Below are 17,766 nucleotides of genomic sequence, written 5' to 3' on the forward strand. Positions count from 1 at the left end.
GAATCAGCTTCTTTCGAGGCAACAATTTCATGGCGCGACCAAGTAGGTACTGCAAATATGCTGTACCATTTTGAGACGACGTTTTAAGACGCTATTCCGAGACTAGGTGAGTGAGTGAAATCATGGTATACTTGCAGTAGCAAAGTGGATAGCAAGCGCCGACGTCGATTACTTAATCAAGAATCAAGCATCCAGCACCCGAATGCCAAGTTGTCCCAGATTGGCGATGGCTGCAACAAGGCCTGGAAAGCCCAATTAAGCTCAGCAGACGAGGCTGCAACGAGCAATTCATCGACTAGCTTGGCTTGGAGGACGAGGCGGTTCAAGTACTAGTCGTGGAAGCCGTTGTCTGACATGTCGCCTTCTTGGCCCTCAGAATTCGGCATGCCCGCCAGCCGGTATAGGAAAACTGGCGTGGCAGATTTCGGACTAGCCCGTCCCATGGAGATGGCATGGAGAGGATGGAGAAGATGGAGAAGCTGGAGAGACGAGGCCACATGGCGTCCGAGACTGCCCGCTTTTCTCCATCTTGTCATCTTGTTAAACTGCTGCCTGGCTACCGGTCGTTTGAGTTACGTATAGTCGCGGTAGTCTGCGGTGGCGGCGATGCTACTGCTATTAGTCGTGATATGATGATGCAGTAATTCCTTGTGGTCGATTGCCTGATTTCTCAGCGGCCTATACGAGTCGCACAGCCAACGCAAGGGGTCGGATCTGCCCAGCCCTTGAGCATGCGTCTTGTAGGTATCCGTATATGCCAGCTCACGTACCATGTCCAGCAGGATGAGAAGCAGAAACAGGCGAGCCACAGCGCTGTGGGTTGCAAGCGACACCCTCTGCGCGCTAGCCCGACCTTGGCTTACACGGGCTTCTGCTTGATGACGAACGGCGAGCCGCTGGTGAGGGCATCACCGGCAGACATGCCCGCATTCGGGTGTCGGGCCTGGCCTGGCCTGGTCGCGACGAGTCGAGTCGCTAACCGGTGGCAAGGCCTGGATTCACTCGCATCGTCTGCCAGCTCCCATCTCCCATCAGCGCATCTCCACCGGCGTCAAGCCTCGACGAATGGCCACTGCCCGGGCCAGGGGACTAGCCGTCGTAGTTGAGCAATGCTCGAGTCAAAGCTCTGCCCGACATTATTTACGCTGCTCAACTCAATCAGACGAGGCCCACCCAGAAACGCCTGGTCTCTGCAAGGGGAAACGAGGAGGGAATAATCGCTCCACCAAGAGTGAGAAAAAAAATCAGAAATCAAGACTCTCCGCACTCGCATGAAGCCAGCCGTACATATGCACCGCAGCTCTTCGCCAAATCCGGCCGCTGTCTTGCACATCTTTGCAGAGAACGAAGACGCTTGCATGGCCTTGCCAACCCAGGATGTTGATTAGTTTTGTTTTGCTGTACTATACTCTAGCATTGACAGCAGAGTCGCAACAACACACAACACCACAGCGCTTCACCGCAACGGCTTCTGTTTATTCTTCCAGAACCCACAGCTATTGTTGTCTCGACGCCACCGACACAGAAACAAGCTCGCGCTATGCTAGCCCGTGGCCCCTGCCAGAGTTTTTATTCTGCTGCCTGGAACTAACCGCAAACGACGGCCTGGGCTGCCCCCAAGCGCCTTCCATTCGACGCCTCATGAGCGCTTTGCCCCTTCCTGGCCCTCGCAAGACCTCCCTGGCCGTGTGGCGGCGTCGAAACCCTCCGCAAGTACCTGTGCGCGCGGTCCTTGGCGCCATCGAGGTACTTGGCGCAGCGATCTGGGGCTAACGGCACATGCCCAACTGCCGCCGCGCGCTGCAGCACTTCTGGCGATGGCCTCGTTAACGCCTTGCCATGCGCCGCGGTCGCTGCCCGGCCGCAGTGACTCGCCGCCTTGTACCGCCATGCCCTCCATGCCCTCCACACGAATGATCAGGTGCAGGGGAGGCCACAGCCGAAGCCCCCAACCCGGTCCACCGCGAGCAGCAACCCCAACTTCATCCGCCAAAGATCCCCCATGGGATGGCCTGTCCAAGCTGGGGCCCCTCAGATTTTTTTTTGCAGGCCCCTCTCAGTGTTGGACGCCATGGGGAGATTTGGAAATGTCGATTGCTGATCCGGCCGCCTCCTGTGCGACGTGATGGTGTATATAAGACGGCCGCCCACCCTCGATGAAACCCTCCGAGCATCTTATGCAGGGCACAGCCGGGCTTCTACGTGCTTCACATTGATAAACAGCTGGCAGAGCCTCTGATTCTCACGCTTCTCTATTGTGTCTGTCTTGTTTCATTTCATTGTCTCAGAGTGTGAATCATTGGCCTCGTGGCTCCCACACAATGGGTGTAGACGACAAGATCGCCGCCGAGGTGGCCTACCCCGAGCACGATGAGAAGATGTAAGTCATCTCAGCCCCTATACACGGCACGATGCGTGTCTGTGTCTTGCCTTGCATATACACGGCGGTGAAACTAATGCGCTCCGTCGTCTTATAGGGTCCGAGACTCGTCTCAAGCAGACGCGGGCAACAAGCTTGCTGCCTTGACTGAGAACCTCGAGGGCGAGATCCGAAATCCGCTCAAGGGCATCCCCCAACACACCCTCTTCGCCAATGTCGAGCAGTTCCAGAGAACAAAGGGCCTGCCCAGCGACATTCTGCCTCTGCTCCAGAGGGGCGCCCTCGTGGCACAGAACCCGGCTGCTTTTGAGAGCATCAATGAGCTGGAAGAGGACGAGAAGCGAGCTCTGAGAGAGGAGGCCACACACCGATGGAAACACCCATGGTCACTTTACTATACCATCGGCCTCAGCTCCATTGCCGCAGCCATTCAGGGCTGGGATCAAGTACGTGTTACTCCTCAACCACGCACATCTCCTTACCCACTAACGCCTTCTTTCTGCAGACTGGATCAAACGGTGCCAACTTGTCTTTCCCCCAAGCTCTCGGCATCCCAGACAATGTGCCACTCTGCGGACCTGACGCCAATGCTGGTACCTGTGCCAGAAACAGCTGGCTGATTGGTTTGGTGAACTCACTGCCATACATCACCATCTGCCTTTTGTAAGTTGACTGCCTACTTGTTAATTCACAGAAGCAATCCTAACAATGTATCAGCGCTGGATGGATCGCTGATCCCCTCAACGACTGGCTCGGTCGTCGTGGCACAATCTTCCTGGGCGCAATCTTCTCTCTTTTCGCCCCCTTTGGTATGGCCGTCTCTCAGACCTGGGGACAGCTTGCTGCCTGTCGGTAAGTCAACATGCCAGTCTACTTACTGGTCCTTGGTCCAGCTGCTTATGTGTCTGTTAGTGTGCTCCTCGGTATCGGTATGGGTTTGAAAGAAGTGACTGTTCCTGTCTACGCTGCTGAGAACGCTCCTGCTGCTATTCGAGGTGGTCTTGTCATGTCTTGGCAAATCTGGACTGCCTTTGGTATCTTCTTGGGAACATGTGCCAACCTTGCTGTCGGTAAGGTCGGTGATATCGCCTGGCGCCTCCAGCTTGGCTCTGCCTTTATCCCTGCGGTTCCCTTGGTCATTGGTACTTTCTTTTGCCCTGAAAGTCCCCGTTGGTATATGAAGAAGGGAAAGCACCTGAAGGCGTGGAAATCACTCCTGCGACTCAGAAACTCTCCCCTCCAGGCCGCTAGAGATCTCTACTACATCCAGTGCATCTTGGATCAGGAGGAACTCCTTGTCGAGCAAGCCGGCCTCACAAAGACCAACAACATCGTCACTCGCTTCTTTGAGCTCTTCTCCATTCCCCGCATCAGGCGCGCCACTTGGGCTTCCGGTATTGTCATGATTGCTCAGCAGATGTGCGGTATCAACATCATCTCTTTCTACTCCAGCACAATCTTCAGACAGAGCGGAATTTCCGACTACACTGCCCTGTGGGCCAGTTGGGGCTTTGGCTTGATCAACTTTTTGTTCGCTTGGCCTGCTGTGTGGACCATTGATACCTTTGGTCGACGAGCCCTTCTTCTCTTTACCTTTCCCAACATGTTCTGGACTCTTCTCAGTAAGTTGCCGTGATCAATCGCTTATTACAACACTCTAGCTAACCACCTCTGCAGCTGCTGGTCTTTGCTACCTCATTCAGTCTGACGTTGAAAACAGCACGGCCCGAATTGGAGCTGTCGCAACCTTTGTCTACCTGTTCGACGCCTTCTATTCTCCCGGAGAAGGTCCCGTCCCCTTCATGTACTCTGCCGAGGTCTTCCCGCTGTCCCATCGTGAGATTGGCATGTCTTGGGCTGTCGCTACAAACAACTTCTGGGCTTCTATCCTTTCTCTTACCTTCCCGCGCATGTTGGCTGCCATGACAGCCCCGGGAGCGTTTGGCTTCTACGCCGGTCTTAACATTGTCGCCTTGATCCTCATCTTCCTCTTTGTTCCCGAAACTAAGCAGAAGACGCTCGAGGAACTCGACTATGTCTTTAGCGTCTCAACCCGCCGCCACGCCGGGTACCAGCTCACCGAGGTGCTCCCGTGGTGGATCAAGAGATACATCCTGTTGCAGAAGAATGGTCCTTGCCCTGAGCTTTACCACGACCAAAACCAGGCTCAAGCCAACGCCGGTAAGGCTTAATAGCCAAATGTGTAAATATTAACGTTGGGACGATGGATGGAGATGGATGGGTTTATAAGATACCACTTTTTTGTATTTAAATGTATGTGCTACAGCGATTGGAGATTTAGGCATGGATTTCCCGATGTAGTTATAATCAATGATGGAAATGAGAATCAACCATGACGTTTACAAAGTGCTATTTCCTACTGCCTCTTGGAAAAGATTGATGGTTAAAAGGATTATTGCCTGTGCTTTAAACTATGCCTTGAACCTACTGAATCACTACTTGAATGTCTCAATACTTGGATGATTATTCGAATGGGAATAGTGTACCAAAATGACGGACTATTTCGCTTCTACGAGAAAGAGTTCACATGCTTTACTACTTGCCTGATTACACATTCAACGTATTCCAAGCATAAATGCAAAAGGGATGAGGCAGAATGCTCTTAGAAAGGTATCTAGATTTTCTAGAATACGATAATATTGCTAGTATACCGAAACATTCCGTTACCAATCTACTTTACTGCGTCTTGAGACTTACAAATATAGTCTCCAAAATACCAGTCGAAGTAAGCATACTTGAGATCTTTTTCGTCTATTCAGGCCTTTCAAGTTTTAGCATGAACAAAGCGGAAGATTTTAATCATTGACAGGGCCTCGACGAGGCCGTTTGCCGCAATATCCTCTGTAAGCAAGTATAATAACCATTTTAAATTGGGGTTTATATCCCGTGTTGTGATCTTGTGTTTTAATGTTTGTTTCTTGATATTGATGTAGACTTTGTGTCGCGTTGTTAGTGATGCAAGTATGTCAGATACAGCGTCTGAGAAGTGGAAATAAACGTTGTCTGAACGTTTGTGAGTTGTGGAAAGCCTGGAAGGGGTTTAGGAACATGTGGCTTTTACATTTTTTGGTCTGCTTCATTTTCTGAACTTGCCTTTGTTGTAGGCAGTTGGGAAGATTGAGGGATCGTGCTCTGATGTGAGAAGGGCGAGAATCGAGCGCCTGTGTTTTGTGTTTGGGTTGACTTGTCAGTATGTTCCGATGGGTTGATGTTTACACTGTTCTGGACAGAGGCGCTATTCATGAGGTGATATTCATTCTGTGGTTGTTTGTATTCAAGCGTCTGAAATGTTTTCTGGTTGCTGTGGTCGGTAACGGTCGACTTTCGAGTGATTTAGAGCATGACCAAGCTTTTATAGCGCTCTCGCCTCTTCATGTGCATTCAAGTGAACTAAATTAGCTTCTAAGCATCTTACGTCGAAACATAAATACGCTCACAAAACTGAAACTGATTCGCAAGACTGTATAGTCATTTTGATCGAGCAGTCGTCTTCCTTGAAAATGACCAATTAAATAAAAGCTTTGAAAGGCTACACTGCTTTACCTATATTCTCAATATCGGCCTCCGTAGTCAACATTATCCCCTTTGAGCTATATGTTATTGTATAAACAAACGTTGCAAAGCTGATGGCCTTTTTTCTCTTCGCGTCGCGCTTCAACCGATGCAGACGTCTCTTTTCGCTGTAAACTAACCAAGATTAAGTGTAGTTTCGAGTTTGAAGGCTGCTTTCACTCACCAAATGTGGTTTACTGCAAGAAAAGCAAATATTTCGACGTCAGGTCAGAGTTGATAGAGTGGATCACTTCACTGGAAGTTAGTTGCAATCTTCCTTTCTGTTTAAAGAAATGGAAGATTGATTGAATTAAATCTATGCAGTGATAATGGTAGAGTTGGGTTCGTCTCAGGCGTTGGAGCTCAAAAGCACGCGAACTGAGTGATGTTACTTATCAACATCTTTATTTCACGTAGATTACTGGCCTAGCCACCCGTTGGTTAGGGTGACTTGTCGAGCTTGTTGCTCATCTTGCAAGTGCTCGAGGTAGCCATTTTTGTCATGTCCGCTGGTGGTTTAAAGATGAGCTCTCGAGTCACAGACTAGCCTCTACAGTTGTCCCTTACAAAGCCTCAGTTACTTCTTCTATTCTTCTTACCCCTTCTACTGGTGCTATTAGACATACTGATTCCACTAGATATTCTAGTTCTACATATACTGATTCCACTCTCATCTTACCACGCTGTATCTACTTGGCCCAGCTTGTCTAAGCGAAGCAGCCTAAAAAAGGCAAAAGGAAGGGGCCAGCAATAAAGGTGCTGTTCCTTCGAATCATCAAAGTTGTTTTTCTCGCAGATGCGGCCGAATCATAAGGCCCGATGTACTCATTACTTGTTGTTACTCTCTACTTTCGTTGCGCTTGGCTACTTGCGTAACACCACTCTTTATCTGCTAAGAGTTCTGTTGGCGAGACATTATACAATAAAGTAGCTAGATACATTCATCAACTACCTCTTGTAATAGTTGTGATATTCATTTTAGAATAAAGCATTGTTCTTTCCCAGGAGTAGTCAACTGTAAAGTGAAGCCCTTGCTAATAAAGAGCAGTCTAAAAACACCCCTCGCGTTCGTCATGCAAACGCCCATGTATATAACTTATGTATGTAAGAGATATATACCCCAGCGTCGGTAGTGTTCCGGTTTTGAACTATAAAAGTCTAATGAAGTCATTGGAGGGCTTGTCTAACTATATTAACAGTAACCCGTATTAGCAACGGGCCCTTATTCAACCACCACTTACACGCCATTGATGTCAACTAACCGCGGCTATGAACCCTGTCCTCTCTACAACGTCACCGGCATCATAGCCATGTAACTCCAACTCTTATCTCAACTACACTGATTGCCTAAAACCCCATCTCAAATCCCACCACAACCTCAAAGCCCAACGTACCCTCCCAATCACCCACCCCCCTCTCCTCCCAAACCCCTACACAAGCTAAGGCAAGCGACCCGTTCGCGGAAACAGCGGCCATGATGCTACTTAATGCCGTAGGTGTTTGGTTCATGCACGCACAAGCCGGCTTTTGGTTCAAGTTGGGCTTTTACTCGCGGTACCTACATACGGACAGACAGGCCTTTATGCAACATCTCATCATGATCGACAGAGGGGATACCCTTGGCATCGGAAAGATTAAACCGGCGTGGACATACGCCCTAATGTGTGCGATTTTGTGTGAAACCCCCGATTCAAAGATCGGACGAGGTGTGGTTATGTTTCGGGATGGTGGATATACGTGTAACTTTGTTTATGGCGGAGGTAAACGGGAAAGCTAGACGCTGGCGAGCCGGAGATGGCTCGCAGTCTAGTCGTTTTGCCTATTACTTACGTTTATACGAGTCATTCGATATAGCTCGAGTATAGCAGCTTGATCGGCCGATAAAAGCTATTCTAAAGCGGTCAGCAGTTGTGAATGGAATCGCAACGGAACTATCCGGCTTACACGGGAAGAGTCAAGTATCCATTCTGCAAAACTTTTTCTCTTCTACGCAGCAAGGTTGTATATTCACCCAGTTGATATATCCTCGGTTATTTTTTTCTCGTCGGTCCGTTTCTCATCGAACCGTCCGTCCTAAACGGGCTTAAAATAGCATCTCAGCTACTAATCCATTAAACAAGCAAAAGCGGGTGTGCTAGATCCCTGTACAAAGGCGCCATCAGATAAAAATTATAGATATGCACAAGCAAAGCCTCAATGCGTGTAATTAAGATAAACAGCTATAAAACACTGCCCGTTTACTGCAATACGACGCAATGCAAATACCTTAACAATCCTTCCTTCTTCACGGAAACGTGCATCTACTTTTCACGTCTGGGGGGAAAAAAACAGAAAGTAGAGTAAAAGAGTCCAACAAGGGTCTAAAAGCATCAGGCTAAAAACAAAACCAAAATCTGCTGCACGATGATATCACCGTTATGTAGGAGGGCGTGCGCGGGTTGAAAAGAGGAAGAGAAAAAAAAAAGCGCGGGAAAAAGATGCAAGGGTATGGAAGCGATGACGACACTAGACATGAAGGATAGCCGGGGGGGGGGAGAAGGGTCTCTCGTTGATTTTCTTTTTTTCCTGCAGGGAGCCATCTGGCTAGTTTGGTTGTTATATGGGATATGTGAATGTTTTGTTTTCTGACACTGGTGATTTGCTTCCGATGGGTATAATGAGAGACGTGAAGCTATTCCAGCGGGGAAGCCAAAAGAGACTGGGGTATAAGTGTCCACTAAGAGATGTCACTACCGCTATGATCTTCATCGTCTGATGCGATATATATCGCAAACATGATGGCTACAGCGAAGCGCGAATATCAGGCTTCAGAAGGGAAAACAAGAGCAAAAAGATCGTCATCGAAATTCGACCAAACGATGACACGGTGCGACAGTGCTGGAGGTTGTACCGATGGGCTTCGATCGACCAAGGCCGTAGCGCATGTGTGCTCGTTATCGGCATCTCGATGACAGACAGAAGAGGGGGGGGCCATGTTTGATTTCGTGTAACCACCAGCCATGTGAATAATCCATCTGTCGATATTGATTCCTGCGGGCAGAAAAGGGGGGGAGAGAAGGCGTCTTCACACTGGTTTGTGTTTTTTGTGTTCCATCAGCTCATAAAACCCATGCGCAGAGCTGAACAGAGCTGCTGCGCTTTGCAAGGCTCTGCATTGCAGCAAATAATAAGCAGCCGTGATGGTTCGGGGTTAGCAAACCCGTCTGGGGGGTTTTGGAGCAAGGTTATCGCACGCAGAGGAGGCTGCCGCTGCTTATCGGCCAATAACAACCGGCAAACTTGTCGCTCCTTGGGTAAATCATTACTTGTACCATCAAGACGAGACAACTCAGCAGGGGTCCTCACCTCACCCCCGGGCTGCGGGCTGGACAGCAGCTGAGCGCGCGATGGAGCTGAAGGCGCTGCGTTTCGTTGCCCAGACCGCACGTCGAGGTCAGCAGCACTCACGATGTTGGCCTAGCGGCTCACAGGATTTCGCATTCAGCCTTGCTCGGACACGGAGTCTGGTTCCCAGGTCGTCGGTAATAGGCGATAACGCAAAGCCAGCGAGTTTACGAACAGGACCAGCTTCACGATCCTAGCAGTATAAGCGAATACTCGGTGTGCAGCTGCTTGACATGGAGACGGTCCCAATCCAGCCAGGCCCTGAGTCGTGCCATACCTGGGCAAGTAGTACAAACACATACATTGTAATCCCCTCTCATGTGAGGGAAGCCATCGTGAGAGAGCCGACGACGCGATGTGACGTGTATTGAGCCACCGAGGACCGCCAAGATGCGGGGGAGTTGCATATGGCTGCGACCCAAGGGGAACCGCGACAGAGAGAGATGCAGCATGCAATAATAGGGTCTGCTCCGAATACTACTCTATCCAGTTGGGGTTCAGTCAGGCTACCTACGTAGGTATGAAGTATACGCAGCCTGAAAGTGTAGTGCAGCCAAACTTGCTCTGCGACTTACATGCGCACTCCGCCCCATGACGCTACAATATGATGTGTGTACTACTGTGCTTCTTGAAATAGCATTTCATAAATTACAAAGGTCTACGCAATGTATTCACTCCAACCCGAATCATCTTTTGACCTCAACCCACCGCGTCATATATCCCTTCTCTTACTTCTCCCCGCAAATAAACGTCCTCTTACATCGATCACTGCATCTCAGCCCCCCATGAACACGGCACGGCAATCAAGGGGGAGACAACAAGAGCGCCAAACTGCCATCGTCTTTGGATAAATGACTTTCTTCTAGACAAGCATTAAAAAGCGGCAATAGCCGTCCCCTGGGATATACCAAAAAAGATATAAGCCAGGATTGGGGGCATCTAAAAGGCGGTAGCGGGACGATCCTCCAGTTGGCTCTCACCCTTTTTTCTCTCTCAACCCCAGTTTGTATGAATGTAGGGCGTGCAGTGATATACGAGCTGATTCCTATTTGATGCTGCTGGCAAGAGATTATCGCCGTTATTACTGTAAACATGCCCCCCCTATTGCGCGTACTATTTGATGATTGCATACAATGATACGCGCATCCCTTGCTTGCCATGCTATATACATGCACATGCTCGTCCATGTCTTATCACCTTCATATCATTAACCGACTCGCCTTGCTTCGTCATCCCCAGCCAATAAAACGCCCAGGGATCCCTCTTGCGCTACTCCATATTCAAGCTCTGTGGTTGATTTTGCTTCTTTGCCGCGCATAGCGCCCATAAAATCCCGGCCTCGCCATTGGCCATATTTAGCAAGTCAGCAGCCGAGAGTGGTCCAATGCGGAATTTGCAGCACAGCGCATTTGGCCTTGCCTTTTGATACGCTGCTGCTTGCTTCAAGTTAATGTACGAGCAGAGACTGGGGGGGGTTCACATGACCTTAGGCATGCTCATTTTCCCCCAATCTGGAACCGCTCTCTGGCATGGAGATGCTGCCACTCAGCACAGGTGCCCTGTAGCCGCCCACTAATACACACGATGTTTGTGCAAAAGCACATGCAGCACAACTCAGAAGGACACGGTTCACTTTGGGTAGCAATCGTGAAGCATTCCCCATGTCTGCTCTCCCTTGCCTTTCTCGCTCTCAATGCCCAGACTCGATTTAGTGAGTCCAAAACCCTCCACCCTAGAGATCGCGTAATTCCCTGTCCATCCGTCCACCGCCGCATCCGAAAGACACGAAAGCGATCTCCGTCTTTGGTCTTAGTTTCAGGAACAAGCCTCGCTCGCTTGATCTCCAACCGAGACAGCGTTAAGAGGGAAACGATCATGCGATTCCTCGCGCCACGGTAGGAAGAAGAAGAAGAAAACGTCCTAAAGGGGGGGGGATAGCAAATCCTCCAAGCTTGGCAATTAAGCTGTCACCAAAAGTCTCCTCTACCTCTCCTCTCGTCAACAACGCCCTCTCTCCTCCGCTGTTCTCCATACTAGCACGATGCATGTCTCAATTATTCCTCGCATAAAATCTAGATTTCAGGCTCCTCTTTTGGGGGTCAAAAATACATGTTAGCTGATCCCCCGCTTTGCTCTGCGGGAAGCAGTCGACATCGCGACATCGCTGTAGCTGATATTTGCCAATTGATGTCTGCCGCTTACACGCCGACCATGGCTGCACCCTCTCTGCAAAGCGCTACTGCATCGGCCTAGACATTTTTGCAGAATGAGGCATGAGGCATCTCTTCTCAAGTGATACCCCCCCAAGAGGTGGAAAAAATGCCTCTCTCGTAGGACACGCAACGCACGCATGGTACGATGTAGAACCCACATGAGACAAAACGGCACGGAATGCAACTCCGATGCGGCCGTCTTCATATTAACTGGGCGGAAAGTGCAGTCGTCTGTAATGAATTGTGCATACACGTACAACAGAATTTGAGAGCCCTCCTGTTTGTTGAGAGGAAAGCAGCCCGCTCCAATCTGCTTGCAGTATGGACGAAGCGGGAGGCAGCCATCCTAATCTGCTGTATAATAGAACTCGAAACAATTGCAGGGCCACGATGGCAGAACATCAAGTTCCACATATTAATTTTATTTTTTATGAATGAAAATCCCAAGTTGCATCGATTGCATCCACTCCCCCGCCAAATCTCTCTCCAGAATATCTGTTGTTTCTACTGTCCGGCGATCATTTAAGAGAAGAAAAAAAAGATATTCAGGAACAGAGAGCCCGCCAATCTCAACCCGCAATTTAGCCCCAGGCACGAAAAAAAAAAGTAGTCCGGTCCCTTTTTTTTACTTTCTAAACGGGCACCCAACGTGTATAGATCAGTCTCGCCACCCCACGGTTTCAGCCCTTCTCGAGTCAGAACAGGACAACTACAAGACTTACCAAGGCCTAGTTTATGAAGAATAGGGAAAGTATCTACAGACATTTTTATTGGGGTTTCAAAGCATGGAGAAACACGCGGAGAGGGATTTTACTACTTGTGGAATTGATGTGGGATTTACATTGAAACTTTCAATCTACATGACTTTGTTTCGACTAACGATGCAATGCATAGTAACAACCTTCATACCTTGACTTTATTGTAAAAAGAAGTACCAGAAACCCCAAAATTCAACATCATTTGCATTTATTTAATGTTTCTATTCATAGCTAACCAAAACGCAGCACAGCCTCGTCTCACCCAAGCCATCGCACATGCATTAAATACCACCCTTCAGCTAGCCACTCGCATAAACCTACAAACCACGACACCACAAACTCCAAAAAATCTACATGCGCAAATGTGCAAATCAATGCTGATGCTTTTTTTTTTTTTTTTTTTTTTGCCACCGCACGCGCCTTGACAGATTTTCTAACTCGATCAATCCATAATTCAATCTCTTGCATCTAACATGACACCCATCCAGCAGGTGGTAGAATCACAGCGCCCTAAACAGAATGCACACTCCATCACCACCAAAGCCTCCCCCCTTTTCCATAAATAGCCCAATCAAACCATCCCAACCTCATCATCAAAAAAGTAAAAAAAAAAAAACTACAACGAGAAAGAACCACGTAGCCTCGCATCACATAGCATTACATCGCAGCAAAAAGCAGCCAACACACCGCACAAATTTGAAAAAAAAAAAACGCCCATATACGCATTTACCTGCATGTGCATGCCCATCCCCCCTGCCAAACAGCAAGTCCTATCAGATTTTTTTTTTTTTCTGCCCATGCGCATGTATGTACGTGCACCCTGCATATATGTAGGCCTCGCAAACAAGTCACACCGCAGAATCAAACAACAGCCTTAATTTGTTTTTTTTTTCTGCAAACATTGATGCCTTATACACCCCCCTCTTTCACTCATATATCAGAACAATTTAATATATAAAAAAAAAAACAGACATGTTATAGCAGCATGGGCCTCTCTCCCTGCAGCCTCGCGCAGTCAACGCTTTGCTCCATGAATCATTTGATACCTGCATACACATGCCTACCACTAATCCCTCCCGCAGCATCTAGTCCCTTATAATCCAATAAAGTTCATCACTTGCTTTTCAAATGTAAGACAACGGACGGCAGCCGCAGTACTTGATAAAAAAGACAAGAAGAAAAAAAGTGACAGAATCCAGAATGCGTCGCAAGTCATGGCCATGGCCAACCGCCCGCCCAGGCTTGGCCCCGGACCGGCCTTGGCCCCAAGACGGAGATGGTTAGGTAGCTGCAGTCCAATCTTCACAAAAACCATTCATACATTGCTTTATTCACAGCATAACAAATGACAAATAATCGATGCACAGAGTAATCATAATTTGTAGTCATGAGAAGATGATTTCGTATTCTAATACTAAATAGCATAGGCTTCGCAGGCCCAGATGGTATCACTATAAAACTAAAAAGAGATGATTCTCGCAGTCTATATCGCAGCGCACCAACGACAAAAAAAATAAAAGCATAATAAAGTGATAATAGTCAATGCACGCATTGCGATCTCGCGCAAGCGGAAGAAGTGAACAGAAGAAGAGGAAAAGAAAGAAAATATCCGTTTATCCCAGGCCCCTCTTTCAATTTCATCCCGTCGTCGTATATGCATCATGTCGGGGTCCCTCCCCTCTTGGCGCTCAGCGCCTGTAGTAGGTATGCAAGGAAATAAAAGAAAAAATAAACGTGTACACCAAGTAATGAAGACGTCAGTGGCTATGCCAAAGGAGCTCTGTAAGAAAAAAGAGCGAGCCAGAAATAGCGAGACCACGGTGCATGCCAAGGAACAGGAATTGGTCTGGTCCGCAAGGCTAGCCTCCGAATGGCGAGCGAGCGACGGAGCCCACTCGTGCCATTGTCGCTGATTCGGCATCTCTTTTTTTTTTCTTGCTCTCTTTTGCGTACAAGCAAGAGTCCAAGGCCCAGACCCCTGTCGCGCATAGGAACTGGTAGCCAAGCTATTCGTCACTTGCAGCTCGGCGCGGCCTAGCGGTATCCGTCTTTTCTGCCCCAAAAGTCGCCGTGCATAATTTAGCAAGATGGGGGTATCGTAAAAAGAACTTGTGCGGAACAAAGGAAGAAAAAAAAAAAACAAGCCAAAAATAAAACAAGTGGGCAAAAAAAAAAAAAGAACCAAATCATGGCCGTGATCGTCATTTCGTAGTCTTTGTTCGCATAGTGCCCCGAGGCTGTGGAGAACAAGAGAGGGAAGAGATCCCCCTCAGGTATCGTGGTTCCCAGTTCCCCAGACAGGTAAGCCCAGTTTCGCTTGCAAACGACCTGTCACAAAACACAGGGCCGGGTGCTCTGGCGAATCAGCGGCGCTCACCAGCATTGCCGAAATGCCGCAGCCTCCAATTGGAAGCCCTGTCTGCGGGCGACGTTGCGAGGGCGCCACTCACGGCTGGTGCATCGTGCTTGGCCAGTACTTGTAACAAGCGAAACAAGCGAAGGCAGTGCGGCACCGGCCAGGGCGAAAGGGCCATGCGCCTCGTACACTTTTCGGGTAGCACCGCATGTGAGTATGTAGATGCAGATGCACATGGCCCGGAACAGCCAAGAGAGGCATCAGGGTCCTGTGCTGTCCGGCGACAGCTCGGTGTGTGTGCGCGCAGTGTGGGCGATGGCTCACACTTGCTGTTGTTCCCTTCCATCAAAGGGATGCCAGACGCTGTGCCACTCACCCTCTGCCGTTTTGACGTCCCGTGCGGTCCTCAACGGCCGCTGCATTCCCGGGAAGCGCGCATCAGGCTATACCGCATAGAGTGCTGACAGTTTGAGCCGGCGCAGCGGGTGACGAATCCCATTATCTGGGCGCTCGCGGGGTTGGTTGCCGCGGGAGACATGGGTGCGACGGTGATGATCTTAGCATCAGCTCAGCACTGATTCCACGGGGTGTCCCAGGCAGCGGCCGCTTAGAGTGGTCAAGGCTTTTGATGGTCGGGATAGATCCGGATGCTTCTGCAAGGCTGTTGACAGGTTGTCGAGGAGATGACCAATGCAAAAGGGCGTCCGGCTAACCTCATCCCGCGATTGCCCCCCCTAGCGATGCAAGTGAGAGCTCGAATTTGACAGATAGTATTTCCAGCTGGGATTCGAGGGAAGAGTGTGTGCAGTGGCTAATGGGTTCGCACGGCTGCGAAGAATGGTCGTTGCAAAAGGCTGCATGTGATGTGTCCGATGTCGTTTCTATGGTCCCAAAAAAAAGGTGATGATTTCCGTCTATAATATGCCGTATATGCTCGCTTTCTCAAAATGGACGGGGTTAAAATACAGCGGGGAGAGGTGTGTTGCAGCGGCGTATTAGGTGAATTGCTGGCTGCGCGGTGTGTTGTGTGTGGAGAGAGATGGTGAGCAAGTGTCGCCATCTCGCCGTTTATTTGTATCCCACGATCTTGGCGCAGCGCTCGCAGTAGTAGAGGTTGTGGGAGATGCGCACCATGCCGGCTGTGCTTGCGTCGTCGGTCGTCGTCGTCTCAGCAGATCGAGCGCACCGCATGCAGCGCAGCACCAGCACGGAGGCGCTTGGTCGAGGAGAAGAGTCCATTCTGACTTGCGAGGAGGAGGAGATGACTGCAGCAGCGGGCATCTTCTGTGAGTTGCGTAGTGGTGAAAAAAAAGAGGCTTAAGCTTGGATGGACTGTTCAGTTCAGGGCAGGCTAGAATTGCTGCAAACGTCGATGCGAAGAAGGGAGCCGTTGGTTATTTGTATCTTGTGTCCCTTGTCGTCTTGCGAGCCGGAGGAGTCGGCGGGGTGGCTTAAACTGCAGCTTGCAGGTGACGTGACTCGAGGCCAGGGCTGTGAATATGCAAAGCGGCAGGCGGTAAGCTGATGCTGTCGTGGAGGATGCGAACCAACAACGGCGGCGATGGTGCAGAATCGAGTCTTGGTCAATTCCGGAGATGTTTGGTCTGTCGATGGAGTTTGAGTCTTCTAGCAGGAGAGAAGTGGGAAGGAGAAAAAGAAGGTTTGGATGCAAACGGTTGATACTTGTACTAAGATGCGATGCAGAGGGAGGACGGGCCTTGGTTAAAGTAAAGGGGTGCGCAGAGAGCGGCAGGGCCACGACGAGGGCGTGCGCGGAGCAAAAAGGGTTCCAGCAAGGCAACAGAGAGGATCCACGGCAGGGCAGAGGGCGATCGACGATGGAGTGGTGATGACAAGGGCCTGAAGGGATCGGCTGAGGCCGCGAGTGCTGCTCGGGCGCCGGAGAAGCGACAGAGGACAGGAGCAGGCGGGTGCTGCGGGCGTGTGGATTCGGCATGTGCCTTGTGTGCCGTCGTTTCAGCGCCGCGCTATTCGAGGACATGCAAAAGACGTCAATGTGACTTTCTGTTGCGAGCCCGGCCTGCATGCAATACCGGCCAAGTCATTTCTTTCCAGCACGCCCGAGTCCATGACGCCCTTCAGCTCTCAGCCCTCAGCATTAATCCCATCGTCCCCTGGACACTTGCGCTTTGCCCGAGCGTTTACAGCTGGGCAACAGCCAGTACAAGGTTCCCGGGCTGTACGCAGCGTACAAGTATGAAGATAGGGGGGTGTTCAGCTGGAATACGGGATAAGTGCAAAGCAAGAAGGCTTAGCCAGTCCAGCCAGGGGACAGGGGGGGCGTGCGCAGCTCAGCATAGCCGGGAAAACGGGCAGGGGAGCAGGGCGTATGCATTTCACAGCGTTTATGTGCATATGCAGGATACGAGGTTCCTCTTTGGCGCTGAGGGCCAGGAAATAATAAAAAAAAATCCAGAGCTTTCAGGGCGTTGTGCTAAGCTCGAAAGGCCACTTTTTTTGGGGGGCGTGCGTGGGCGCTGGAACCCGGCCTGTCTGGCATTTTTCGACCAGATTGAAGCTTGGTCCACTATGAAGTTTTTTTTTTTTTTCTCTTGTTTGCCCGACGGTTTATAGATATGAGTAACAAGCAAATGAAGCCCATCTGATATTAATCTGGAACACATAACAGGGCACGTCGTATGCTTCGGGCTCGATGACTTGTGGATTCCCAAATTAATTAATTCATTCATTTCACATTGATGAAAACTTTTTTCTTTCTTTTTTTTCCCATAGTGGATCTTTACAGGGGGCATGTTTGTCAAAGACAGCATCATGGACCAAAGAAAACAGGAAAGCAATCAAATAACTAGCAACCCGCATTGCAGCGTAACCGTCACCGTCCTTCGCCTCACTGGCCTTAGCCGCAGCCCAACGAAGCTTATCAGCCGATTCCCCAGCTGGTTGGCCAGACGAGCGCCGGGATTCGACAGCAGCCGCACGCCTTGCACACGCAAACGCCGATGGCCGTGACAGCTCCGACGAGGTTTCGACATTGTGCATGTCTCGAGCGTCTCTCAGCTGCCTACTGTACTGCAAGCTTCTGTCTCGCAGCCGGCCCCCAAGCCGTTCCGTTCTTGGCAT

The 17,766-nt window shown here is 49.9% G+C and overlaps 2 protein-coding genes across 2 annotated transcripts; one reads left to right on the forward strand and one right to left on the reverse strand.

Moving 5' to 3' along the window:
• Window positions 1–554: 554 nt before the first annotated feature.
• TrAtP1_010892 (uncharacterized protein) lies at window positions 555–4,719 on the forward strand. The gene is made up of 6 exons (XM_014092328.2): window positions 555–2,380; window positions 2,478–2,826; window positions 2,886–3,043; window positions 3,098–3,232; window positions 3,293–4,002; window positions 4,058–4,719. The coding sequence occupies exons 1-6, from the start codon at window positions 2,322–2,324 to the stop codon at window positions 4,570–4,572; spliced, it is 1,926 nt and encodes a 641-aa protein (XP_013947803.1). The 5' UTR covers window positions 555–2,321; the 3' UTR covers window positions 4,573–4,719.
• Window positions 4,720–17,376: 12,657 nt separating this feature from the next.
• TrAtP1_010893 (uncharacterized protein) lies at window positions 17,377–17,766 on the reverse strand (the record flags this gene model as incomplete). The annotated part of the gene is made up of 1 exon (XM_066114891.1): window positions 17,377–17,766. The coding sequence occupies one exon, from the start codon at window positions 17,764–17,766 to the stop codon at window positions 17,377–17,379; it is 390 nt and encodes a 129-aa protein (XP_065970988.1).

The sequence above is a fragment of the Trichoderma atroviride genome, chromosome 6 (genome assembly GCF_020647795.1).
Source record: "Trichoderma atroviride chromosome 6, complete sequence".
Taxonomy (NCBI): Eukaryota; Fungi; Ascomycota; class Sordariomycetes; order Hypocreales; family Hypocreaceae; genus Trichoderma; species Trichoderma atroviride.

What these genes read in the sequence shown, in the direction of transcription:
- TrAtP1_010892 (XM_014092328.2), top strand. Translation starts at nt 2,322, where the DNA reads ATGGGTGTAGACGACAAGATCGCCGCCGAGGTGGCCTACCCCGAGCAC. An exon ending in CCCGAGCACGATGAGAAGAT is followed by an intron (nt 2,381 to 2,477) that starts GTAAGTCATCTC and finishes GTCGTCTTATAG; the next exon opens with GGTCCGAGACTCGTCTCAAG. An exon ending in TACATCACCATCTGCCTTTT is followed by an intron (nt 3,044 to 3,097) that starts GTAAGTTGACTG and finishes ACAATGTATCAG; the next exon opens with CGCTGGATGGATCGCTGATC.